The sequence below is a fragment of the Nelusetta ayraudi genome, unplaced genomic scaffold (genome assembly GCF_046127955.1).
Source record: "Nelusetta ayraudi isolate G7.1 ecotype Tasmania unplaced genomic scaffold, CSIRO-AGI_Nayr_v1 ptg000004l, whole genome shotgun sequence".
Taxonomy (NCBI): Eukaryota; Metazoa; Chordata; class Actinopteri; order Tetraodontiformes; family Monacanthidae; genus Nelusetta; species Nelusetta ayraudi.
The window spans coordinates 589,242-616,606 of record NW_027466054.1 but is presented as its reverse complement, the minus strand read 5'-3'; the positions used below and the strand labels follow the sequence as shown (position 1 = coordinate 616,606).

The 27,365-nt window shown below is 48.1% G+C and overlaps 1 protein-coding gene across 13 annotated transcripts; it reads right to left on the bottom strand.

Annotated features, from left to right (window-relative positions):
• Positions 1-580: 580 nt before the first annotated feature.
• inpp4ab (inositol polyphosphate-4-phosphatase type I Ab) lies at positions 581-25,771 on the bottom strand. 13 transcript variants are annotated; one of them, XM_076041711.1, is made up of 26 exons: positions 25,664-25,771; positions 18,676-18,790; positions 15,510-15,554; positions 15,307-15,425; positions 15,108-15,224; positions 14,930-15,009; positions 14,720-14,831; positions 14,464-14,554; positions 13,949-14,096; positions 13,688-13,818; positions 13,508-13,612; positions 13,317-13,425; positions 13,087-13,104; positions 11,859-12,045; positions 10,853-11,068; positions 10,640-10,784; positions 9,232-9,393; positions 8,455-8,490; positions 7,935-8,107; positions 6,807-6,930; positions 6,548-6,615; positions 5,482-5,681; positions 5,235-5,332; positions 4,078-4,190; positions 3,838-3,992; positions 581-1,239 (listed from the first exon to the last, which is right to left on the bottom strand). In XM_076041711.1, the coding sequence occupies exons 2-26, from the start codon at positions 18,782-18,784 to the stop codon at positions 1,107-1,109; spliced, it is 2,994 nt and encodes a 997-aa protein (XP_075897826.1). In that variant the 5' UTR covers positions 18,785-18,790; positions 25,664-25,771; the 3' UTR covers positions 581-1,106. The 13 variants fall into 13 exon arrangements, with proteins under 13 accessions (XP_075897826.1, XP_075897862.1, XP_075897868.1 ...); XM_076041667.1 differs by lacking the exon at positions 581-1,239 and adding an exon at positions 2,797-3,380 and having other exon boundaries at positions 18,676-18,793; positions 25,664-25,753; XM_076041658.1 differs by lacking the exon at positions 581-1,239 and adding an exon at positions 2,798-3,380.
• Positions 25,772-27,365: the final 1,594 nt, after the last annotated feature.

The following is a 27,365-nucleotide window of genomic DNA, read 5'->3' as shown; positions in this document are numbered from 1 at the left end:
CCCCACATGTGTATGGAAGAAGAAGAAGAAGAAGGAGGCGAAGAAGAAGAAGTCTGTCCTGGTGTTTTATCAGTGGAAGAGAATTTCACAGAAAGCACACAATGATATCAACAATTTTATGTAAACATGCCCCCTGGTGGTCAGAGGGAGAAACCATGAAAATGGATTAAAACAACTCCTGGAAATTGATGAGGAGAAAATCAGAAAAACAACTTTATGTAACTGAGGCCTCTGGTGGTCCGAGGGAGAAACCCAGGAACTGAAACTTTAAACAGCTCCTGGAAATTATTCAGAAGAAAACCATAAATCAACTTTATGTGACTGAGCCCCCTGGTGGTGCGAGGGAGAAAACCTGGAATCGGTTTAAAACTCCTGGAAGCCAGGAACCAATTCAGGGGAAAAACCATCATTCAATCGGAGCTACTGACCCCTGAGCACGAGCAGGACCCACCGGTGACACTGCAGCGACGCCCTCCCGTGGCACCGAGGAGTCACTGCAGCACAGTCATCTCAGACAAACAAAATAAGTTGGATGATCCATTTATTCATCACCAAGAGAAAACTTAACGACTGACAACCATCAGGAGGAAGAAAAGTTTTATTTCAGAGCTGAATGACAGAATTATCATATATATATACACGTATATGTACACTGATTTTAAAATCAACATGTTCTATAAAGGAGAAGGAAGCAGAAGATACGGACACATATGCGCGCGCACAAACATACTCTTCCTGGGGTTTTATTCATAGAATCTATTTAACGAGAACATAATAAGAGTTAATTTACTACAAGCCCCACCCCTCCTCTCGCTCTGCTGCCTCCTACAGGCTGAATTCTGCGCTGAAGCCGCATTGATAAACAATTTGCATAGAAAGTCAAAGGAAGCTGCAGACGTGACATAGTGAAGCTGCTTCTTCGCTGGAGAGAAACCAACATCACGTTTCTGGATCTTACTGGAGACACTGATGAACTGTCGTGTTTCCCTCCAGGATCCAGTACAGACCTGAGTCTCTCCTCCACAGCTGCAGGTGTGTGAGGTCGCGTGTGGAGGCAGTTTATTGGTCTCCTGCCCCCCACCAATCCTCCCCTTGCCGGGGGTCCGTCAGGTTTCCACCTTGCCGAAGGTGCCGTCGGGCGGCCGGTAGTGCCGGGGGAAGGCCTTGAGCTGCAGCGAGTTGAAGGCATACTTCCTGCTGCCCACATTCTTCACAGTGTTCTCCCTGCGGCAGCCCTCGCTGGGGAGACAAGGGGGGCGCAGTCAGACCACGGCTGCAGCTCACTGCAGCTGCCAGTAGAGGGCAATAGCAGAGATTCACTAATTCACACAGCAAAAAAAACAAAAAAAAACGCCTCATGGTCCAATCAGCTGTCAGAGCGGAGACAATCACCAGGCCTTCAGGGACCAGAGGAAGGTGGAAATAAAATTGATTCCGTCTCAGAATGACTTCATGACACTTCAGAAAAAAGGTCAAATTTAATGAAGCATATTTCTTTGGAGAAAAGATAAAATGTAAAGATTCCAGAAACATCCAGCTGCAAAAAAATAAACAAATAAATAAACCGGAGACGTGAAGCGACACATAGACCTAATCATGATCAGTATTTATGCTCTTCAGATGCCACCGTAAGGCTGGGTTCACACTGGATGCGGAAGCGCCGCGAAGCGTCACGCCTACGAAAACCGCGCGCGAGCCGCAGCCCTCTGGTTCACACCAGATGCGCACGGCTCTGCGACGGTCGACAGACGCTTCACTTTTGCGCGTGTATGTGTGCGCGTGCGCATTTCATCTCTCTCGCACAACATACTGACAAATAGAGCATACACAAATATGATCAAATTTGTCTTTCGCTGTATTTTATTTTTCAAATGTCTTTATTTTGAAAAACAACCAAATTTTCTCTTTTTTTTGAGCAACTTCCTGTCCAACAGAAGCCGATTGCTCGTGGCTCGCAAGAGAGGAGGCGTGCGCTGCTTCGCGTCTGGTGTGAATCTCTAGATGGGTTAACATGGGTGCCGAATGGAAGCTGTCTCTGCGTCCAGTGTGAACCGGGCGAAACTCTCCCTGCCACCAGGTGGCAACCGTCAACTGGAAGGACAGTGTGGCTGAATGTTGATCAGAGTGGAAAATTCACTTCTCTTCAAGGCTGGAATTAATAAATTGTCTGCTGAAGATGAAAAATGACATTTTTCCCCCTTTAATAAGACGGCGTTTAAAAACCTGGATGACTACATCCACCAATTAGAGTGCTCTAAAGTTAATGCTAATCCCAGTAGAAGCCAGTCATAACTGCAGATCAGTTTCACCTGAACATTAGCCAATCAAAGCTAGCGTACTGCATTTGGCACCAAAGAGGAAAAATAAAACAAAGCAGCACAGCAGGTTATAAAGTGCAGAAGTGAAAGAAGGAAGGAAGAAGGAAGGAGGAAGGAGGAGCAGAAGAAGAAGATGAAGAGGAAGCAAAAGAGGAAGAAGAAGAAGAAAAAGAAGAAAAAGAAGAAGATTAAAGCAGCCGCCACTTCCTGTGTGGAGTCACTTCCTGTGTGGACTTTGCTCCTCATGATGGAAACAAGACTCTGGCTAATTTTTTTCCCCCCATCAGCCCTCACAAAGATGGCCGCCATGCCTCTATCGTTTTACCAGAAATGGTGGGTGGAGCCAAACTAGCCCACAGTGTGGGTGGGAAGGGTATGGAAGGTTTTGGTGACCCACCTTATAGGAGGAAAAAAATCTATCATGGGATATGTAGGAAACGTGTGCTTTAATGTCAATTGCAAATTAACCAAAGCAAAGTTCCAACAAAATCAGTGTCTTTTAAGCCCCACAGTGTTTAGTTCTTTGTTGAAATGACTCTTAAAACACTGAAAACATGGATGAAATGCAGCTATTTTATGACTTACTGACTATTAATACCATTTCTTCAAGTTGGGCTGGCCGAATTAAAAAGATTAAAAGGCCCTTAGCCCTCTGTTTGCAGCCTCCTGCTAGTAGAAGAGTTTCCTGGTTACATGTGGGCGGGTGTCAGTCAGTGATGATTGGTGGTAACTGGTGCACTGGGCATGGCGGCCATCTTTACTGGAGGGTCAGCCAAGTCGGACCAGTCCGCCCAGTAGGTTAGACGTCCTCCAGGGGCACCAGCCTGGGGGGCTCCAGGGCTCCAGGCTTGAGGGGCTCCAGGGCCTCCAGCCTGGGGGGCTCAGCCGCAGCGGAGCCGGGTCAGCAGGCAGGCCAGGCTGAGCAGGAGCCACAGCAGCAGCAGGTTGGGGCTGAGGGCCAGCAGGGGCAGCGAGTACAGCAGGCTGGGCTCCAGCCGGAGGTCCCGCACCGGCAGCACACCGCTCAGGTTCTTCTGGAGCAGCCCCTCCCTCGTCCCAGCGCTGGGGGGAGGGACGGGGAGGTGGGTGGGTGGGTGGGTGGTGGAGGAAGGAGGGAGGGGCCAGACGCATGAAGGAAAGGAAAACACACAGCGAGAAAACGTGGCGGCAATGACGGTAGCCAACAAAAGAAGGAGAAGAAGAAGACAAAAGGCGGAAAAACAAGAGGAGGTGGTAAGGAAAGAGAGGAAGGAAGGAAGGAAGGAATAAAGAGAAAAAATTAACAGATTGCTTTCAGAGAAGAAGAAGGAGAAGAAGAAGAAAGAAGGAAGAGGAAGAAGAAAACACACTAATGGTGGGTGAGGGGGGACTCCGCCCAACAACACCTGTCAACCAATCAATGACAGCATCAGGAGCCCAGGTCACAAGGAGGGGAGAGGGGGAACTCATAGGGGCAGAGCCAATGACATAATGACATAATCACTCAGCTGCAACCAAAAATCGCTGAGCTCCTCCCTACCTGCGCATGCAGTCCAGGGCCTGGGTGAAGACCTGCGGTGCCATACCGTGCTCGTGCTGCAGGATGAGGCACTGTTCCAGGGTCACCGACATGGCTGTGCGGTCCTTGGCGCTCTTGCAGCTGGTGAAGCGGACGCCATTCAGCCGCCGGCACACCTGCGGGGGTGGGGGCGCACACGGTGTCAGAAAGTAGCAAATGCAGGGGGGTTAGAGGGAAAGGGAGGGGCAGTGGGCGCCTCACCTCAGCCGCCTGCCACAGCACGTCTACGTTCTTGTTCTTGCGGGCCTGGACGTTCTGGCCCAGGAACCTCAGCAGCTCCGGTAAGCACGTCTGGGAGCGGGACCTGGGGAGGCCTGGGGTCACAGGATCAGGGGGTCAGGAGGTCACAGGTCAGGGGACACTGGCTCAGTGGCACTAAATTCAAACATTCGGCATCATGGGGCGTCTGCAAGGCAAACAGTGACCAGCAGGGGAGCCAGCAAGCTGAAGACAATGTGACAATGCACTGGAGCGGCTGGTCACCCGACCGGCAGGCAGCCAATCCCGAACGATGGGTGACTTCTGCATTATTTAACCCCCTCCCCAACTCTCCTCCACCTACAGAGCATGTAGCAGTAGTGTCACTTCCCATTATGCCTCTGTGACACACATGATGCAGCAGGACGCATCAGCCAGTCAGAACGAGACACGCTGGGAATATAAAGATTACATATTTCTGAGCTTTATAATCTTTTTGAAAGATTATGAAAGTCCAGGACTTACAAATATAGATATTGTCAACTGCGTTTCAGGTCAAAGGCCATCCTGTTTGCCATTTACAGGCCTTTACTTTTGCCTTTTAGGGCCTTTTGGCGTTTTTGGGGCGACTTTGGAGGTAGACCAGGTTGTTCAATGACCGAAAGGTTGGCGGTTCAAATCCCACTCCATCCCAGTCTGTCCTTGTGTCTTTGGGCAAGACACTTAACCCACATTGCCTCGTACGAATGTGAGTGGAAGTTGGGTGGTCGGAGGGGCCGTTTGGCGCAGATTGGCTGCCACGCTTCCGTCAGTCTGCCCCAGGGCAGCTGTGGCTGCACATGTAGCTCACCACCATCTGACTGTGGTGTGAATGAATAATGGGTTTAATTGTAAAGCGCTTTAGGTATCTTGAAAAACGCTATATAAATTCAAGCCACTATTGTTATTACTATTATTATTATTATTATTATTATTATTATTATTATTATTATTATTGAGTGCAGTACCTTAAGTGGCTGCACGGCAATATTATCAGTCTGATGTCCAGTTGTTATTTCATACTACATCCATGGAATAACTCCTATGAAAAAGGCCCTTTCGAACTACAGCTAACAGCTCCCCCTACAGGCAAGAGGTGTGGGAGGACAGCGAGCACTCACAGTCCTCTGGCAGAACCTCCTGGAACTGCTGGTAGTAGGAGCTGAGCCTGGACAGACTCTCCAGGTTGATGAGCTCCTGCAGCGACGTGTCTCCGAACCTGACACACACACACACAGTCAGTGGCTCTCTCTCACACACACACACACACACACACACACACACACACACACACACACACACACACACACACACACACACACACACACACACACACACACACACACACACACACACACTGTGGCTCACTTCTCGGCCAGCGTCTGCTGCTCGTTGATGCCCACGTTGAAGTGCACCGGCTGCACCCGCAGCAGCATCCCACTCTGGATCTCCCGCGGCAGCGCCTCGAACATGGCGCCCGGCAGCGGAACGCGCACGTTGAAGCCATCCCGGGTGCCCGTGATGATGGGCAGCAGGTCGGGGGCGGAGCTACCGGCCGCCTGGGTCACCTGCCGGGGGAGGAGAAGGAGAAGGAGAAGAGGAAGTAGAGAGGTTGAGGTTTCCTGGAGGCACCAACAACAACGACAAGCTGGGCACAGTATATCATATTTCCTCCTTTTTAAATGTCACTAGTATGTAGCGCTCACTTACAAGAGTATATTCACTGTGACAGATGTGGGCTGGGACAGTAAAATTGCTAGTAATATGTTGTGCATGTTTGTGAATTTGTAACGAATCCGCTGAAGATGGGGCAGCACATCTGCAGTCGTTTGGTGAGGAAACCCGTGAAACTGAAGACCAGTACAGTCACAACACCGGCGTTGTATCGCGCTCCAGGTGTTTTGTTTTTGGGCGATGAAAGAGGTCAACTGGAAATTAGCACGCTGAAAAGACTCATAATGCTCATAGTGTTGGGGAGGAGACACGTTCCCATCAATAATTTGATTTTCTCGCTGCATGCATACTGGGACAAGAAGAGAAGTCTGGTCAGACAAGAAAAACTAATTTTGAGCATAGCTCGATTAAGCCCTGCATGTAAACGTAGTCAATGGGAAATAACTGGAGGAATTCAAGTTAGAGTTGAGATTGATAACAGCTGACAGAATGAGAACAGTCAGTTCCAACATCCTTCAGTAGTAAAAGTGCAGCTGTGTGGTCGACGGATGTCTGGATGGCAGCAGAACATCTGCCCTAATGACGGAGGACAAAGAATCCAAAGAGACTTTCTGGGAAGCGTTCACTTCCTCAAGAGTTGGAATCAATTTCACAACCCAACGTCAGACAAGAGGAGCCGCAGAAGAAGAGGGACAGTAACCGACTGAGAATCTCAGCGAACCTCCGAGGACCTCCGGGAACCAACCACAATTCCACTGACCTTGAAAGTGACATTCCGGAGGTCCGTGATGCCCACACTCATGTCCTCCAGCATGGACAGCTCCTCTCCTGGCAAGACCAGGAAACACAGCGTCACAGAGGGACGGAGACACACACGCACACGCACACACTAGTAAATAAAATGTTAATTGGTCCATGGGATGCATGAAATCATCATGCTGAGATATCTTTTGTGTCATCCAGTCACACTGTGAACACAGCAGGAGTGTGTGTGTGTGTGTGTCTGTGCGCGTGTGTACCGTAGGTGCTGAGCAGCGACTCGAACTGGGCCAGCAGACCAATGGTGTAGAGCTGCCGCAGGAAGCCGCTGTCCCGCAGGCAGTTTCTCAGCTTGATGATGAAGCTGCATATCAGAGCCGTCAGCTGCAACGCACACACACACACACCACACACCACACACACACACACACACACACACACACACACACACACACACACACACACACACACACACACACACACACACAAACTTCTTCAAAAGCTTTTATTACCCCTAATTCACACCAGAAGCATAAGCAGAGCGAACGCGTAGACGCTCTGCTTCGCTCTCACACAGGTTTGCTTTACGAGCAGAGCGGCTCGACTGGTTCACACGAGGATTGCAAGATCACGCAACAACCCAGGTAGTTCCGCATGTATTTAAAGAAAACAACAATGAAACAAAACTCTTTTGTCCGTCCCAACAGTGTCTCGAAGTATCGATGTGTGTAAAAAAGGAAAATAATAATAAACGGAACTGCTGGCATCATAAAAAATGCAGGTATTTAAAGTATAGATGCATTTTTTTGTTCATCATAGTTTGAGATTCAAAGTGAAATCTGTTTTTGTTTGACGGCCAACCTGAACAGTGTTGAAGCCGATGCGTCACGTTGATGTTTCACAGTAAAGTACAGCACATATAAATACAAAATCCAGCACATTGTGTATTATGATGAAAATCAACCGGATCCTCCGTGTTTTTACATCATCGACTTCCTGTCTGAACGATCCTACCTGCTGCGATTGAAGCAGTAGTGACACGTCAAGCGTCAAAAAATAAAAGGCGTGTCGTGTTTTACTGTTTCTGAAACGCGGCCACTCTGCGCCTGGTGTGAGCCTGCTCATTGACTTTAGTGGCCGCGTTTTACTGCGTCGCCGCGTGCGCTGTGCTGACGCTTCTGGTGTGAATTGGGGTTAGATTTGGCCATGTAGACCTTCCAACACACTCATTTTTTGATCCCCAGGCCGAAGATCACCAGGGGTACACTTTTTGTATCGCACACCCAGCAGCACTCCATGTACTTATAGTTTGACTGAAAGCTGATTTTCTCTCGTCTCATTTCTGCAAGCAGGCGTGTGTGAAATGCGTGCATGCATGCGGTGCGCACCGTCTGGCAGAAGACGACGTCGCGGCGGTACTGCAACGACAGCTCCATGGCGATGGTGGGGGCGCTGTCCTGCATGAGCAGGAAGACCATAGAGCGCTTGGCCGTGTTGCTCATCACGGCCACGCAGTCCGTCAGCGTGGTGAGGAGCGGGTAGAGCGCCTCGCTCCACTCACCTGGAAGGGTGAACACACACACACACACACACACACACACACACACACACACACACACACACACACACACACACACACACACACACACACACACACACAGGTGAAGAGGACGGTGGGCGGGCCTGGAGGGTCAGTCAGCTGCAGGCTGAGATCAGTGTGTGATCTGTGTGAAGCTGTTAGCCTGGTGTTAGCCAGGTATTAGCCTGGTGTTAGCTTGGTTCTAGCCTGGTGTTAGCCAGGTATTAGCCTGGTGTTAGCCTGCTAGCCGAGTGGTGCAGCAGGTGAGATGAAGCAGCAGCAGCAGCAGCAGGAGCAGCAGCAGCAGCAGCAGCAGCGGCAGCTCTCACCTGGATAGGCCTCCTCAGCAGCAGCACAGCTTCCATCTGGAGGTATGAAGGTGCAACATGCATGATTAACAGCCGGAGGCAGCAGAGACACCACAGGTAGAACACAGCAGGGTCAAAGGTCACGGTCACACACACACACACACACACACACACACACACACACACACACACACACACACACACACACACACACACACACACACACCTGCAGCCTCCGCCATGCCCTATTGATGGCCAACCCCAGAAGTGAGTTTTTATAGCATCACACTAACAATTAATTCAAAATATGCCGTTGGATGTTCATTTCAGTAAAAACCCTACGGTAAAAACGTAATATTTTATGTGAAATTTTAATTTATATGTCATGTCTTTGCCAGTTGATGTCGCCATTAGAGCTGACTTCCCAGGATCCCAGGATGCTTTGCAGCAGCACGCAAAGCCTCATGGGATACGGGAGGCCGCGACGGATAGCAGCGGTGCATCCTCCGTGTCGGCTAAAAGGAGGACGCATTTAAAGGGCGGATTTGGAGCATCCTTCGAATTTTAATTGCATTAAATTCAGGCCTTTTTGTGCAGTGTTATGACGTGACTGGCCTTCAAATGCAGGCTTCGAAGGCTGCAGACCCTGAATTGAGACACAGCCATGGTTACTGGCACATGGACAAGTTAACCAGCAGGTCTGAAGAAAAAAAGGGGTCCATGGCCCATGAATGAGTGAAGAGAAAACAGAACAGAGAGGAACAGAAAATAAAATAAAATAATGAAATAAAAACCTACGAGATTCCTGCTCATGGCAGGGAGGAGGAGCAGAGGAGGGGGCGGGCGGAGAAGGGGAGGAGGGTGGAGGAGGAGATGATGAGAATGATGATGATGATGATGATGATGGAGGAGGATCCTGCTCTGCACTGCCTGGGTTGATCCAGAAGGCTCGAGTCTTCCCTTTAATGAGCCCAAGTAGGTTTAAATGTGTTCAAAGTAACGTTGCTGGAATTAAAACTACATGCAATGATACAAAATGATAATAACAGGAGAAAAAAAAACAAAAAAAAAACAACAACAACAAAAATAACAATTGGGAGCACAAGACCGTCCCAACGAAATAAAAGTAGCAAAATATCACGTGGGGTTGCTTATTAACTCCATTTCTCCATATTTAATGCTTATTATTAATGCACTAGATCAGGGGTGTCCAAACTTTTTTCACTGAGGGCCACATACATAGAAATATAAGAGCGGCTGAGCCACTTACTAGAAATTAGGTATATAGCCATAACTTTAGTGTATCAAAGTTAGAAAAATCAATTAAAAGTGATCAAATATGTTATATTGTTGAATATAATTAAAGACAAAACTGCCTCCATCACAGCTTTCCATAAATGGATCTTTATTGATTTATTCAGAAAAAAGGCTTTGGTAGCTCATTCTCAGAACCGCAGCCTCAGATTTCTTCTTAGACAGAAGATTTACAGTCCAGAGAAAAAACAATAAAGGGGAAAATGGGCCGGGTAAATTTCAAGCTTGTTGTTTAAGTTATTAGGGTTAGCAACACATCTATTAACGTTCGTTTGAAACGGTTGTCAACATTAACAGACTGAACTGGACTTAATAACAGGAGTGCATATAATTTTAGTAAATTGTTCTGCTGAGTATCAGCTGCGCTGGGTGTGTAAACCGGGCCATCCAGCTGCGGTGCTGATCCGACGCCACTCGTGTCAAAAATCCGGACAAATGTCACTTGATCAAGGAGCAAATCTGCATCAGATGAGGTCAGCTGACTTTGCGTGTGCAGTGTGTACGCTGTGCACAGCGGTGTGCACTCTGTGTGCTAACAAGAAAAACGCATATAAGAAAGTGGTGCGCAAAAGCAGGGTAGTGACAGAATTGATGCGCATTATTGATATTTGTCGCGTGTGTACCTGCACATGCATGCTTATTAACACACGGGTACTGTGGAATATATTTTTTACTCACTTCAAGTGGGAACGGCATTGCACTCAGTAGGAGCAGCTCCCCCTGGTGCTGTTGCACTAAGAAGTGCAATACACTCAGGCAAAAGTTGAAGTGCGGGCCATACTCTATTCCGTAGTTTGGACGCCCCTGCACTAGATTCTTCTTCCTATCGAAACTAAGGCTTCATACATGCGCGTTTCTGTGCATAAATCATTTCCAGTGTAGTGGCGGCTACCTTTCTTGGCAGCAGCGCCGCCCTGCAGGTCGGTGTGGGCACTGTCCTGGCTGCTGTAGCTGCCTCTCCTCTCTCTCTGCAGCAGCTGGTCCACCCTCTGGATGATGCACTCCAGGGACTTGTCCACGTTCAGCCACACCTTCTCCTGGAGGGACAGCAGGGGTCAGTGGTGAGCTGCTGAGCAGGAGAGCCGGTGAGTCGGCGCTGACCCACCCACTCCTCCTCGTGCCAGTCATGCTGCAGTGAGCTGCGGCTGCAGCGTCCGCTCCACGTGGCCAGCAGGGTGTCCTGGTCGTTGCGGAGGACCACCTGCTCCGAGTCGGCCGAGGGCGACGCCTTGGAGGCCACGTAGTCGGGTCGGGCAGCGCCTAGCGCTTGCACAGCTGAGGCCAGCAGCTTGCAGTCGCACACCGTTACCAGTTGGCGGGTCTGTGGAGGTCAGGGGTCAGAAGTCAGAGGTACATGAGGACCAGCAGGCCTTACTTTATTAGTCCCGGAGGGCAATTAGCTTTACCGTCAGTCCTGTCCAGAGCAAAACAGGATAGAACCAATACCAGTCTCGGGTATCGGTACCAAAACCGGGGTTGATTACTCTACTTGGAAAATACGTGCCGATACCACAACACCAATACCACTTGTATATCTATGTGTACGACAGTATTGTGTTAAATGTGTGTTTGTACTGCAGTGAAACCTGCTGAGGAATATTGTACAAACACAACATTTGTGAAAAATTAAAAAAAAATTTAAGTAATTCTATGATGTGTAATGGCCTTATTGAGTACTTGGTATCGGTGAGTCGTGAAATGCAAAAGTACTCATACTCTACGACACTATTATTTCATTTCATTTATATGTTTTATATAGTATGCACACTGTGTTCCTCAAATTGTAAAAAAAATGTGATCGGGACATCCCTACATATAAACATTGATTTTTTTAACTTTAAGGGCAAGGGTTGCAAATGACATCATTGCTTCAGCTGCGGGGCCTCGTGTAAATGACGGATAGATGACAGAATGTGACCAAAACTGAGTCACTCACCGCTCCACTCTGCTTAGATGGGCTTGAGCCTAAACAAAAAGGACTAGCTTACTCACTGGTTCTAGTGTTGTGGCAATGACCCCTCAAGCCCCCACATGCCCGACACACACACACACACACACATATGTAAAAAAGAAGAAAGCAGAAACGGGGCCAGATGAGACGGCAGGGTCACCTTGTCGGCCAGGACAGCCAGCGTCCTCTGCAGGCCGCCGGCCGAGTGCTCCCTGGCGGCCCGGGACAGCCGCTCGGCATAGTAGCCCACCTGCGTCCTCAGCGTGGTGATGTGGCCGATGATCTCCTTGGCCCTCACCACATCCTCGGCCACGTACACAATGGACTGGGAGCTGGAGAGAGCGCTGCTGCACCACCACAAAGCAACAGGGTTCAAGGTTCAGTACCTCTCCTCTGCCACACGGCAGCCCTGCTATTTTTTTTACACACTGCGATGAGGCCATTTCCTGCACTTGCGCTGATCTTCCTGCATACACAGGCTGTGTCTCAATTCAGGGTCTGCATCGTTTGAAGCATGCATTTCAAGACCAGCTGCGTCATAGCACTGTGCGAAGGCCTGTCCCAATTCCCGAAAACCCGAAGGACGCTCCAAATGCGCCCTACTCTTAGCCGATTCGAAGGATACACTGCTACTATCCTTCGTGTCCTTATGTATTCCAGGATGCTTTGCGTGCTGCTGCAAAGCATCCTAGGAAGTCAGCTGAAATTAGCGGCATGTACTGGCAAAGACACGACGTATACATTTAAGTATTCAAATTTCACATAAACTATTGAGTTTTTAATGTAGGGTTTTTAATCATTTGAAAATTCAACGCAATGGTTGGATGGCGAACCAATGGTTAGCTTGATGCTATAAAAACGTCACTTCCGGGGTTGGCCAGCAGTAGGAAACGGCGGTGACGCATCACTCTTGTTTACATGTGTCACCTGACTAACAGGTCAATTACAATACTGACCTGGTCACAATAGTAGTAATAATACCACTACCACCACTACTACTACTAATAATAATAATAAGAGGAAGATTGCTGCCTTTACTCTAATGGCCCAGGTTGAAAAGGAAGTAAAGGAAGTGAAGATCTTTCAGGAGAAAAACACCCAAAAGACAAACAAAATAAAACCCACTGTGTTCGCTTCATAAGCTCAAGATTTTTAGAAAAAACAAATAACATAATAATAATGAAATTACTCCAAAAAACATAATTCATCTGAGTTCATGAGATGACTAGCAAGTGGCAGACTTTGCACAATTAGGTTCAAGTACAAAGGATTAATTCATAAATAAATGACATTAAAACAGAGCAGAGGGAAAGCAAACATGTCACAGCAGTGAGAGAGAAAGAGAGAGAGAGAGAGCAAGAGAGAGAGAGAGAGAGAGAGAGACTCACCATCCCTCCTCACCACCGCTGATCCAAAGTAAGAAACAGGAAATGAAGAAAAGCATCAAACTCAGCAGAAATAAAGACACAAAGCTTTAAAAAGCAGCCAAATCAAAGTGATTTCCTCTGTGTGTGTGTGTGTGTGTGTGTGTGTGTGTGTGTGTGTGTGTGTGTGTGTGTGTGTGTGTGTGTGTGTGATCCAGCCGAGATTCACCCCCTGCTGGAGGCTTTCAACTCACTGCTTCTTGGCCTCCTGGAACTTGTGTAGGAGTTTCCTCAGGCCGCCGCTCTTGAAGCCCTGGCAGTGGGCCGCTGGAGCCCCCACCGTCACCACGTCATAGGTGTGTTCTAGGAGAGGGCAGAGACTGGAGTCAGTGGGAGGGGTCAGTAGGAGGAGCGAGGAGTCAATGGCAACAGCCAGGAGTCTCACCGAAGCCCAGCTCGTCCTGCACCCTCATCCTCTGGACGTGCAGGTTGGTGGAGACGAACTCCAGCTTCCTGTCGGCCTTCAGACTGCTGGCCTTGAAAGAGGGGCCTGAGGAGGAGGAGAAGGGGACTCTGTCAGAGGTCAGAGGTCAGAGGCTGGTCGGGGTGAGGGCGGGCCACTGACCTCTGTAGTGGTTGAGGTGGGCCAGCGTGTCCTGATAGGTCAGCAGGACGTTCTGGTACTGAGAGACGATCTGGCGCCGCAGGTTCTCCCAGCAGGGCGACAGCTCGCCCAGCTCCTGCAGCTCGCACACCCTAGAGGAGCAGCAGCAGGTGTCAAGCCCACACCACCTGGCCATGGGTGTGTGTGTGTGTGTGTGTGCGTGTGTGTGCGTGTGCGTGTGCGTGTGCGTGTGCGTGTGCGAGTCTGTGTCTGTGTGTTTACCTGGAGGTGTCCTCCTCCAGCAGCAGCTTGACAAACTGTCGGGGGACATTGAGGGACAGCACGCTCTCTGCCATCTGCTCCAGCACCCGCAGCTGACTCCCCCCAGTGGTGGGGAGGCAATACGTCCTGGACATGGTGCCTCCAAACACTGTGGTGCACGTGCACACACACACACACACACACACACACACACACACACACACGTCAGACTGCACGTGCACTGCAGGTGTCACATCACACACAAAACATAACTCAGGACTAAATGAATTTTTTTTTGCTCTGTCTCTTAATCTTTTAGCTGCACCACTGCTCTCCTTGTTTTCAACTTACATTTTATATCTGAGCAAAGTAGCGTAGTGCGTAGTGCGCTTGTCTGACTGCCAAGCACACTACGTTCATGCAGTCCCTGAAAGCACCACTTGAGGCTCTGAGCGCAGCCCTGAACGCAGCAGCGTATCCCTACACAGCGAGGCGTACCTGAACGCAGCAGCGTGTCCCTACACAGCGAGGCGTACCTGAACGCAGCAGCGTGTCCCTACACAGCGAGGCGTACTTGATGCGGACCGTCATGGACTCAGCGAGGCTCTCGTCCACAGGGAGCATTGTCTGGAGGACACACACACAGAGTCTGAGTCAGACCTCTCTCTCTCTCACACACACACACACACACACACACACACACACACACACACACACACACACACACACACACACACACACACACACACACACACACACACACACACACACACACCCCGCCCCCTCTCTCACCCTCCCGTTGAAGCTGTCAGGCAGACGGCTGACGGACATCCTCTGCTCTGCCCTCTCCTCCATCCGCCAGGCCGAGACCATGATGGTTCCCACCCGCTGGTTCTCTGCAGACCTGGTGGTCCACCAGCATCACAGCCTTGTCACTTCACTGCCGTGTGCGTGTGCATATGCGTGTGGGTGTGTGTACGTGTGTTTGTGTGTGGGTACCACCTGAGCTCCAGCTGCAGTCGGTGGCTCTTCTCCTGCAGGAGTTCCTTGACGGGGAAAAGGGCCGAACCCAGCATGTACATCTGCAACAGACAGAGGGAGCGTGTGAGCACTCGAGTCTCCCTCTGATGGCCCCCCCTGCGACAGTGGCGGCAGCGAGGAGCAGGAGGCGGAGGCGCACCGTGCCCTGGGAGCGGTCCTTGACGTCGTAAACGGCCAGGCGGAGCTGCGTCTGCTGGCTGATGTTGGAGTCCTGGAAGAATGCCACGCTGCTGAGGAAGACAGGGCAGCTGGAGCCCTGGGAGGAGAGCAGAGCAGAGCGGAGCCACCGTCACGGACCGGGAGAGGAGAGGAGGGGCTGTGGGCGGAGCCGCGCTCACCTCGATGACCTCGGTCTGGCCGTGCTTGGTCCAGAAGGCCTGTGGCGGTGTAGTGCAGCTCACAGCCACGAAGCTGCTGGGCTTCCGGTCCAGAGATGGAGGCAGCAGGTCGCTGCAGGCTGAGAGAGACGCAAACGTACGCACACACAAACACACTCAGCTCCAGGTCATGTGACCAACAGCGCAGCTGCTGTGACACTCACCCAGACTGAACTCCAGCACCGGCTCGTCGGGGTCCTGACTATTTCCTGGAAAGCAAAGAGAAGAAAGACGGAGGTTAGAGTGAAGCTGCTGCTGCTCTTCAGCACTCTGACTACACTGACACTGTAATCCAGAGGTGTCAAACTCAAATAAACAGCGGGCCAAATTTAAACATTTTTTTTTACAAGTGGAGGCCCGGATTGGTTTATTGAAATTGTTGCACATACACTGCGTGCACAATTATTAGGCAAGTGACTATTTTGACTATATCATCATTTTATCCTTAATTTCCAACTCCAAGCAGTATAAACTTGAATGCTAAGAGGATATAATGCATATTAGATGATGTGTATTTGTGTAACGAGGGAGGGTGTGGCCTAAGGAGATCAACGCCCTATATCAAGGTGTGCATAATTATTAGGCAGATTCTTTTCCTCAGGAAAAATGGGCCAAAAAAGAGATTTGACTGACTCTGAAAAGTCAAAAATTGTAAAAAAGTCTTTCAGAGGGATGCAGCACACTTGAGATATCGAAGATATTGGGGCGTGATCACAGAACCATCAAACGTTTTGTAGCAAATAGTAAACAAGGTTGCAAGAAACGTGTCAAGAAGAAAAGATGCAAATTAACCGCAAAAAATTGAGAAGAAACAAACTTGAAGCCACCAGGAACCCATTATCCTCCAGTTCTGCAATATTTGACAACTGCAACCTACCTTGAGTGTCAAGAAGTACAAGGTATTTAGTTCTCAGAGACATGGCCAAGGTCAGAAAGGCTGAAACCCGACCACCTCTGAACAAGACACACAAGCTGAAACGTCAAGAATGGGCCAAGAAATATCTGAAGACAGATTCTTCAAAGGTTCAGTGGACTGATGAGATGAGAGTGACTCTTGATGGACCAGATGGATGGGCCTGTGGTTGGATCAGTAATGGATACAGAGCTCCACTTCGACTCAGAGGCCAAGGTGGGGTGGGCGGGGGGGGTACTGGTATGGGCAGGTATCGTTAAAGATGAGCGAGTTGGACCTTTTTGGGTTGAAAATGGACTAAAAAATCAACTCTGACCTACTGCCAATTTTTAGAAGACACTTTGTTCAAGCAGTGGTACAGGAAAATGTCTGCATCTTTCAAGAGGACTTTGATTTTATGCAAGACAAGTATTCCACTGTGTGGCTGGCCAGTAAAGGCCTTAAAGATGAAAAACTAATGACATGGCCCCCCTTTTCACCTATTGAGAACTTTTGGGCCGTTCTTAAGCAGGAAATCTACAGTAAAGGTGAACAGTACACCTCTCTGAACAGTGTTTCGGCAGCTGCACAAAAAGTTGATTCTGACCAGATCAAGAAACTGACTAACTCCGCGAATGGAAGGCTTGTGAATGTTATTGAAAAGAAGGGTGGCTATACTGATGACTGGGTTTTGTTTTTTTTATTATTATTTGGGACTGAGCCTCAGCGAAGGCCTGCTCTCATTATTATTATTATTTTTTTTTTTTTTTATTATTTCTGAAATGTTTATTTGTTCATTTTGAGGTTGTTTTTATTATTCTCACTTTAACAGGTAAAAATAAACAAGTGAGAAGCGAAAATCTTTGTTTTTCATTTAGTTGCTTTTACTACTTAAATGTTCAGGTTTGATGGTTTGTTCACATTTTGTATTGAACAAAAGCACTCTAGATGTACAATAGCAAAATTAATCCTCAAAAATACAACTTGCCTAATAATTGTGCAAATCATAAAATCAGTTGCATGCATCTCTTATGGCTCTATCGCTGCAACCTTTCCAGTGGCCATTCAACTGAGAAATACGCACAGGCAAACAACAACCAAACAACAATTTCCTTCAAAGAAAAATCAAATGGTCTGCAGTAGCAAGAAATTCAAAAAGAAAACTAAATTAAAAAGTGAAAATGGGTCAGTCTGCTGCTGTATGATGCTCACTTGTCTGAGCCAGATACTTCCGTCTCATCTTGTGTACAAGTTCATCAATGTTTGTGCTCAGGCTCTGAGCTCAGGAAATCCTCAGGATTGATTGGGCTTCATCAGTAAAAACCAGTTCTGTGTGATGTTTTGTTTCTTTTTATAAAGTGAACAGTGGTTCATACACCTGTATGCTACCAAACATAAGGGCCGTTTACACAGAGACGGCATTTTTGGAAACTGACAATTTTTGAAAACGCCCTTGAAAAAAACGCGTTTACACGAAGCCGTCTTCAAAGATTTTAGAGACGCTGGAAACGACTGAAAACGATGCAGTACCAATGCCAGGCCCGGTGTTGCACCGCAAGTTTACTCCCTGAATGTGGAAGAAGAAGAAGAAGAACACCTGAAGCACGCCAGGTTTAGAAGTAGCAGCTCACTAACAACATTAGCACCACTGAGAACAGAAAGAACTATCGCTGGTGAAAAGACGGTGTGGATAAACGACAGAGTTGAACTTCTACTTCCAGTTACTCTGGAACACAAAGCCTTCAATGGTCCGTGTTAAGGTTGCCAGTAAAAGTTTGCTAACATTTTTGTCATTTAGGTGTCCTGCCTCAATAAACCAGTCTGCCGATCCACAAGAAAATCAATAAAAAAGTCAAATGGAAGGTTTGCAAATGGCTTTCATTATTTTCACTTTGCACACGATCCACAAGCACCGTGTGTTATTGTTCACTATTGTTTGCAGTTTGTTGTAGTGGAGGTTAATGGGAAGACTGCAGGCTGATCATGAGTAGCAGAAACAAGAGTGGTCGTCCGCACCTCGCTGCCACGGAGGTTGCAGAGCGGGGGAGGGGTTTGGAGCTGGGACATTGGTGTCTCCAAAAGGTTTTGGCGTTTACACGAAGCTGGGCAAGGCGGCGTCTTATCCAATATGCGGTATCGGTTTCAATATACCGGCGGGCCAACTGTGATACTAATTATCAAATATCATCATGCGGGACAAAGATTATTAACTCGCAGGCCGAATCTGGCCCGCGGGCCAGGTGGCCTTGAATTCAACACGTGCTGATAATCAGTCAACGTCAATCACTCCTAGAATGAGTTGGGACTTGTGCAATGACTCTTTCAGACCACCAGGAGGCAACATGAGTGCAATGAAAAGCCGCACAAAGGCAGTGAGGTCATGTGACATGGCAGGTGTGTGTGTGTGTGTGTGTGAGAGAGAGAAAAACCCTCCTCACCAGCCAGTGCCAGGCCCATCATCTCAGTGGACAGCTCCAGGGTGCTGGCCCGGTAAACTGACCACGGCCGCTGGAGGCGGGCGCTGGAGCGCTCCCGGAGCCCCGCCATTGGTTGCTGCTGAGGCACATGAAGAAGAAGAAGAAGACACAAAGTCAAGTTCAGTCAGCTGAGAGACACTGCAGTGTGACATCAGCAGCAGAAACAGCTCCACGTGTTCAGAGCCATGTGTCTGCAGCCTCAGAGGACAGTGAGATGCAGACACGCGTTTCCTCCACTATAAATAAACACAGTCATGTTGGACATCGGGGGCAGTATTGAGTCACACAGGTCGGAGTTGGCTGCTGCTGCGAGAACCCCCTCCTCCTCTTCCTCATTCACTCTTCTTCCTCCTCCTTTCCTCTTGTCCTTATCACCATCATGATCTCCTCCCCCTTCATTCTTCTTCTTCTTCTCCCTTACTTCATTCTTCTTCTTCTCCCTTACTTCATTCTTCTCTTCCTCCTCCTTACCTCTGCTCCACTTTGCTAATGACCAATTAGCCTGTTTGCAGCCGACTCAAGGGACAGGTTCCAGATCACAGGGAGGTGGGAGGAGTTTCAGAAGGACGATGGGCTCCTCCACTCCTTCACTCTCTTGGGCCCCGCTGTGATGATCCAGTTTAGCGCTGGTTCTGGCTAGTAGTGATGGCCTACTTCCTGCTGGTGTGGCCCACTTCTCTTCCACGCTCTGTGGACTGACCTGGACCTAGCAGCAGCAGCAGCAGCAGCAGCTCTCCACCAGGGGGCGCAATCTGCAGACTTCCATCTTGTTACTTCAGACTCAACTCTGATGTTTTGTAAAGGCTCTGAAGAAGGAGAAAAAGAGGATCCAATACTTGATGATGAAACTGAGAGAGCAGCTGCAGGGTGTCACATGACGCAGACCATGACACCTGCAGTGCGCGTGCACACACACACACACACACACACACACACACACACACACACACACACACACACACACACACACACACACACACACACACACACACACACACACACACACACACACACACCGAGATGGAAGTTTCCATGCTCTGGGCCAACAGCATCATTTTTTCCACTGGTGCAGCCAGGAAGCAGCAGAGTGGAGCTGCTCATCCATCTTCACGACATCTCAGCAGCCTGCAGCAGGCAGGATGATGGACCATGCATCTGACCTCTGACCACAGAAGCTCCACACACCTTATAAGGAAGTTCACATTCCTGCTGCTCTGTGTGGACAGCCTTCAGCTCACTTTGAGAACCAACATCTCCTTCACCTTCATCTTCTCCTCGGTGTTGCCAGATCTTTCCAGTGGAGGTCCTCGTCCAAACAGGAGACCAACATCTTCCCAATGCATCCTCCAGGCAGCTTCACACATCACAGCTGCTCAGAGATGCTCACACACGAAGGGAAAGGCTGACCAAACATGGAGAGGGAGGGAGAGTGTATGTGTGTATGTGTGTATGTGTGTGTGTGTGTGTGTGTTAGGGGTATGGAAAAAAATGTATTCAAACTAAAAATCATGTTTGATTCAGTATCGATTCTCATTTTCAAAAAAATCGATTTTCTTCACCCAGCTCCCGCCAATGTGTATGTGCCTTCTGGGCTGCCGTACTTATTGCGCAATGAGCAGTGTGTTGTTGTGTTTCCGTTAATATCGAGGGGGAAGAAAAAGAAACCAAGTCGCCAACAGGACAGCAGCCTAAAGAAATGCAACCCCCTTCAAGGACTTTGAGAGCATATACGTTAGGAGACACTTTGAATTTTACCGCCAACCCGGCCCGGGCAAGAAAGGGCTGGAAGTTGACACGAGTCATGCAATGTTTGAGAAGTGGCAAGTTCTGGCATAGGCTGGCAGTAGGGTTGTGCATCTCTGGTCTGTGGCCGATACGATACGTATCTCGATACACTACCAACGATTCGATACATTAAAGATACGATACGATTTGTATATTATATTTCCGATACGATACGATTCATATATTTACGATAGGATACGATTCCCCCAATACGATGCAGTGCGATTCAGCACAGTTTGATCCAACACAATGTGATTTGATTTGAGACTCCGATGCAAAGGAATGATGCTATGCAATTCAATGAGTTTGATTATTTATCCACCAAAATACAAACATTCTGTATTTTTCAATTTAAATTTAAAGGTATTTTGTGAACAACTGGTTCACAATTAACAATAACAAGGCAAGTGCAATGAAAAATAAATAAACCTTTCCTTATTGCTTACAAATGGAATAAATGTAAACTCTTATTGGTGTTGCTGTAAACAGACACCAGCCTAACTGTCATAATAAAACAGTCACGACAGTGAAATAGCTTGGCTGTGATGAGAAATGGAAGACAGAAAAAGATTCAAATACTAAAAAAAAAAATAATAATAAATAATGTCATGGTTCCTTGAACTCAATCAAAATTAGTACGCAATGCAACTACTCATTGGTGTGTGACTTTCAGTCCAGACTGTATTATTCAACCGACATGTTCCACTCTAAGGTTTTTCTTTAGGAATATCAGTTTGATCCACATGATCGGGGTGAAGCAAACTGCGCTGTGCACTGCGCTGTGCAATAACTTCCAGCACAGCACTCCTTCCGCTGCGGCAGAATTCAGGAGTCCGGCGGTGACCAGTGTTCTTTGTTGTTGGACACTTTTGGCTGTAGAATCGTTCCATGAATAGCCGCCGAACGATGGTGTCGTTCACGCCAGACTTGAAGCGGCATGCACCTCTGTGTCCGGCTCGCGCAGCGATCATTTCTGCGTTTTTTTTGTTTTGTTTTTTAACTGCGCTGTGTTGTAAGTTCCAGCACTGCGCTGTGCAGCGCTGTATCGGTCTGTGACAGACGTAAAAACCGATGTATCTCGATTTAATCCCAAAATTGCATCGATTCACGGCTGCTCTACCGATGCACTCGCATCGTGCCCGCGCCTGTCCGTGTATCGATACGTATCGGTTAATCTTCCCATCCCTAGCTGGCAGCAAGCCAAAGCCTACAAATTGCATTCTATTGATGTTACAGTCACAGAAGTTTGCTTACTGTTATTTATTGTTCTGGTTACTGAGTGAGAAGTAACCGAGTGTCAGATTCAGTCAGATGTTAAAATGTTTTGGTCTATTTAAAATTTGTGCAAGCATGAATAAATCATACAACATATACTTGGATTTACATGTGTGTGTTTACATTATTACAATCAACAACAAAGTATAACACTGTCCTTTACAATTGTAAAAGCTTTTTTTTTTTTTTTTTTTTACCAAAATCTACCACTCTGCTTTCATGTCAGCACACTTGGGTAGATCCTGCTGAAATCCTATGGATTGAATGAATAGAGAATCGTTTTGAATAGGAAAAAAAAATGTTTTTCAATTAAAATAAAAATGTATTTCCAATCGAGAATCGAGTTGAATCAAAAAAATCAATTTATAATTGAATCATGACCCCAAGAATCGATTTTGAATCGAATCATGAGACATTCAAAGATTTGCAGCCCTAGTGTGTGTGTGTGTCTGTGTGTCTGTGTGTCTGTGAGCGCACGTGCCATGTGGTTCTGTCATTTAAAAAAAGCATGAATAATTTTTTTGGAGGCACAGAGCAGCTGACGCCATATTCACATGAAAATTAAGCCTCCTCTACACATATACACACACATTCTCTCTCTCCTCCAGAGTGTAGCACTCTCATCACATCAACAGTTTCCAACACCAGAATATTTCATCATAAATAAAATTAAACCTGAAACAAACAAAATCATTAATCGCCTGAAAGAAAAAGAAAAATGCCCACTAGAACAGCAGGTGGCGCTATGAGAGGGACGAGTTCTCTCGGACACATCGCTCACTTGTTTACATGTTGTTCAGGGTTGTTCAGATGTGTTGCGATGCCTTGTGCATCTTGTTGCTGCGCCGCAGGCTGCTGAGGTCAGCAACACTACGGACGCACAAAAGCACAACAAAACCACACACGCGCGCGCGCACACACACATGGCTCATTGTGACAACTCAACACTTTCAGCTCCTCCAGCAGCCTGTAAACCGCTGACACTCACTGCTTCCTGCTAGTGTTAGCACTGCAGGAAGTGATGCTAACGTTTGCAGGAAGTGAGCCGAAGCAGCTGAAGCCAGACAGACAGACAAAAGACACACTGGTAAGAAGTGTGTTTAAAGAAGGTGTGTGTGTGTGTGTGTGTGTGTCCACACACAAATCAGCAGCTCCTTCTCTGCAGTCTGGTGCTGTGTAGGCAGAGCCACAGCAGGAATTGGAGGGTGGTGGGCAGTGCCTGATGGGGAGCAACAGCAGCAGCAGCAGCAGCAGCGTCTGTCTGACCTTCAGCCCCCCCACCCGGAACATGATGCTGCACTTCCTGCTCATCTCGTGCCAGCAGAGATAGAAACAAAACGCTGCTCCTCCTGTCAGGGCTTCACACACACTGGAGAAACTTCCTGAAGGTCTCAACTGGCCCTCATTCATTCAGGAAGGAGTGCACACACACACACGCACACACACACACACACACACACACACACACACACACACACACACACACACACACACACACACACACACACACACACACACACAACACACACACACGGGACAGGGGTGTGTGTGTGTGTGATCCACAAACAAAGCTCCTGGTTGTGTGCAACCCTCAGTGATGTGACCCACAGTCGACACCCACTCAACTGTCAGTCACAACGAGTCCACCTACTCTCACAGCTTGAACTTTGACCAAGAGTGAAGATGATGAGGAGGAGGTAGAGGAGGCGAGGATGAGAGGAGGAAAAGGAGATAAGAGAAAGAGGTGAGGAGGAGGAGGAAAAGGAGAAGGTGAGAAGGAGGGTAAGGAAGAGGAGGAGGAGAAGGAGAAAGAAGAGAAGGTGATGAGGAGGAAGAGGAGGAGGAGGAGGAGATGCTCTGGGACAAACTCCCAAACACAGCGAGAAAGTCAGTACGTTTACATGACACCCGAAAAAACCTAATTATTGCCTTAGTCCGACTATGATCGGACAACCTTTTTAGTTCAATTGTGTTCTCCAACAAAAGTTTGCAACGACACGGTGCTCTGTACAATTCGCCAGTTCATACGGAACGATGGGGCTTCTCACATAGAGGAATTGGTGCTCGTAGTTACTTCCTGGAGGCTCTAAACGTCTTCACAAGTCCACAAAGTTTCTCAAATGATCTGCACGTTATTAAGAAATGTGTTCAAAACTTTTTAATTACAGTTCTACTTCAATTATTCAACACGTTAAAAGAACTCGGTAGATACGTTGCCTTTACTGAAGCTCCATAGACTACAATTCCAAACCCTCTCCCACCGTCTGTTTTCCGAACCCGTATGCACCAAGAACGAAGGGTCCGGATCTCTCGACACAGGGACGGCACAAAGTGTAGAATCCAACACATGCTTTTGTTGTAGCCCTCCAACAGCACAAAGCGTTGTTGTCTGCTGTTGTCTCACCATTGGTTTCCTTACCGAACGGCGGCTGTGCCGCCGTCAGTGGATCATCGGAAAAAAATCACAAACATACACAACACGTTGCTAGTGATTTTGATGAAGTGAAGTAAAGAAAACATGATAGCCGAGGGAAACCAGTTGTCTCAGGCAGCCCAAATCAAAATGTTACCTGGATGCTCACTCACTTCATTTACTAATACTCGAAGAAAGCCATGTTTGCTGTGAGTCTCCTTAGCTCACAGAGGCAGACAGCTGATAGAAAGCGCTCACTTACAAGAGTATATTTGCTGTGGTAGATGTGGGCTTCGACAGTACAGTCGCCAGTAATATGTTGTGTACGTTGTGAATTTCTGACCAATCCGCTGGCGCTGGCGCAGCACATCTGTAGCTGTTCGGTGAGGAAACTCGTTAAGTTGAAGACCAGTACGGACATTACACCGGTCTTGTATCGCGCTCCAGTTGTGTTGTTATTGTGCGAGTTTAACCATAAATTAAACTCGCACTCATTTCGCCCCCTGGTGTGGTGGAGGAGGACCGCGTTCCCGTCAATAATTTGATTTTCTCAGCTGCATGTAAACTGGGACAAGGAGAGAAGACCGATTAGACGAGAAAACCAAATTATAAGATTAGTCTGATTAAGCTCTGCATGTAAACCTACTGAGTCATGTGTGTCTGATGGATCAATCACATCTTATTGGTTGACTGAGGGGGTCGTCAATACATCACGAGGGTCTCAGACTGTCATCAATACACCAGTGGACTCCGGCAATAACAACACCACTACCCTGACTGCAACAGCAGCGCAGTGCTGCAAGTGACCTGAGCCTCCTGCAGGGAATCGACATCCCCGCGCGCGCGCGCGCGCGCACACACACACACACACACACACACACACACACACACACACACACCTGGCACAGCAGTGCATCATCAGCTGACCTTGACTCCTCCACCACAACACTCCACAGACTGCGCGCGCGCACACTGACTCAGCACGCGTGCACGCGCAAGCGCAAGCCAACATCCACACACACGCAGTGTGCAGCAGAGGCTTGAAGCGTCATCCGCCAACACTTCATGACGTCATGATACAGCAGGAACACTTTACATCCCATCCCCCTCTCTTTCCCCGCAGTCGTTACGTCACAGCCTCGGCGGAGTCTCGTGCTCAGTAAAGCCCGAAAGAGCGCTTTGAAACGGGCACAACTAGCGTGAAAAGCGGTGGTTGACGCCGTCCGAAGTCGGACCGAACCGACTGTCGACGCCCCCTGCAATCGAGTCGCGGCGGGCTGTAACGTCATCAAGCCATCCGCCCCTGTCACGTTAGCGTCGTTCGTGATTAATTTCCAAACTCTCAGAAGCTAAAACAGACCGGAGCTAACTGACCGGGAAAGTTAGCGGCAGCCGCTAGCCGCCAATGGAAGGCGCGACGTCACGCTATTTGAAAGAGCTTAAGAGTTGAAGAAGGAGGAGACTTACGGAACTCACCGCCTGCTGGGACTTCCTCCTGTCGGGAAGGAAGCAGCCGAGGAGACTCCCTCGGACCGCTGCACTCCTCCTCGAAGGCCCGCTCTCTCTGTGTGCGGCTCGATTGGCCAAGAGTGCCTCTCCGATTGGCTGACTGAGGCAGGAGACGGCGGCTGGCCACGCCCCCCAGCGTCCCACCGTTTCTTGCGTCATCACGCAGCCCATTGCACTGATCTACCGAGTTTGACAGAGTGAAATATTTTGCCCAAACGTACTTTTGTTTTTGTTTATTTTCTCTTTTAATATACACACGTAATTTCAATGTCCAACCGATAAAAAAAATAATAATAAATTTAAGTGAATGTACATTCCTCTGATTGGTGTTTATTTTTTGGAAGATTTAATAAAGCAAAAGTGAAACTCTTTTCTCATTCTAAACTTATTTACTGTTTTAGTAAACTTTCAGCATGTCACAGCTTTCCTTCGCTGTATTATGGCTGAAATTTTTCAACATTAGTGGCATTCTGTGTACTTTATTAATTTGTACTGCTAACACGGTCTCTCCTTAAAGGGCACCTATGATGCTTTTCCACTTTTCTGAGCTTTAAAAACTTACAATGTTGAACCCTATCGTCAAACGATCGAAAATCGTCAAATAATGACGTTCATGCGTTTGGACGTGAGCCCTGGAAATTGTTGGGCATGGTTCTAAACGCTCTGTTCACGGAGATTTTATCAACACTGGGAACGCAATGACGTAATTGCGTTCCGGGGCTCCTTTCATGGCCAAGCTCAGACACTCTCGGACTGGTTCCGCCCTCCCCCGCTCTGCCCCGGAAGTGATTCCGCAATGCGCTGCTCCAAGAAAATGTTTTTTCGGTGCTCTGCTTGTTATGTGTGTTGTGTTCGCTGGCAGCGAAACTGAAGAGGCAGCGATTTTGACTGGCAAGTTTCACTCCTTATAGCGATGTTCACGCTGCCAGCATGGTAACATGGGTTGTATAGAGCTCTTCCTGCTTTGTGCTTGGTATGGACTTAAGTTGTGCACATATTCATGTCTAATAATAAACGACTCTATGACTGAAGTGATCGTTTCAGCGTCCATATTTTCTCTGCTCGGACAGTGTTTTGATACAAGTCAACAGTATGGAACCAAATCATTCTAAGCCCTATTAAATTGTCTCGCAAAAATACAAAACAAAAACACGGTCTGTACACAAAGTAAAATATATTTCCGGGGACACGGAAGGTGAAAAAAAAAAATGTCCAGGGACCTTCGGTCCGCCTTGCGGCCGTAACGCAGCCTGCGCTGGGTCCCTATGAAGCTGGATTAGCAGGTAAACAGCTGCTAAAGGGTGAAGCCTTCACAACGGTAAGTGTTTAAATTGTGCCTGTTTCGTAAAGTTTGCCATTTCCTCTTCACTCCCGCACCGGCAAACTGAGGAAGTGAGGCTCAGCAGCGACCAAGAGTGTGACCAATCACAGCGGAGTGGGCTGGGCGGGGGCGTACACCGGCAAGGCTGGGGTGGAGTGAAGTGAAACAGAGCGTTTTCGCGGGATGCAGTAAATACGAGGAAACGAGCCGCGAGATACGCAAATCTAAAAAGCTTTCAGCGCAGAAAATCGTGCGTTGCTGCTCTGTAGGGGCCAGATATCAAATACAAAAGCCCGAAAATCTGTATAATGGGTCCCCTTTAACCCTCCTGTTATGTTCGTTTGTCAG

Excerpts from the sequence above, each read along its gene's own strand:
- inpp4ab (XM_076041658.1), bottom strand. The coding sequence starts at position 18,784 with ATGGCGGGGCTCCGGGAGCGCTCCAGCGCCCGCCTCCAGCGGCCGTGG. Across the intron at positions 14,555-14,719 it reads CTGACAGCTTCAACGGGAGG|ACAATGCTCCCTGTGGACGA; the intron begins GTGAGAGAGGGG and ends TGTGTCCTCCAG. Across the intron at positions 11,069-11,858 it reads TGGCTGTCCTGGCCGACAAG|ACCCGCCAACTGGTAACGGT; the intron begins GTGACCCTGCCG and ends TGACCTCCACAG.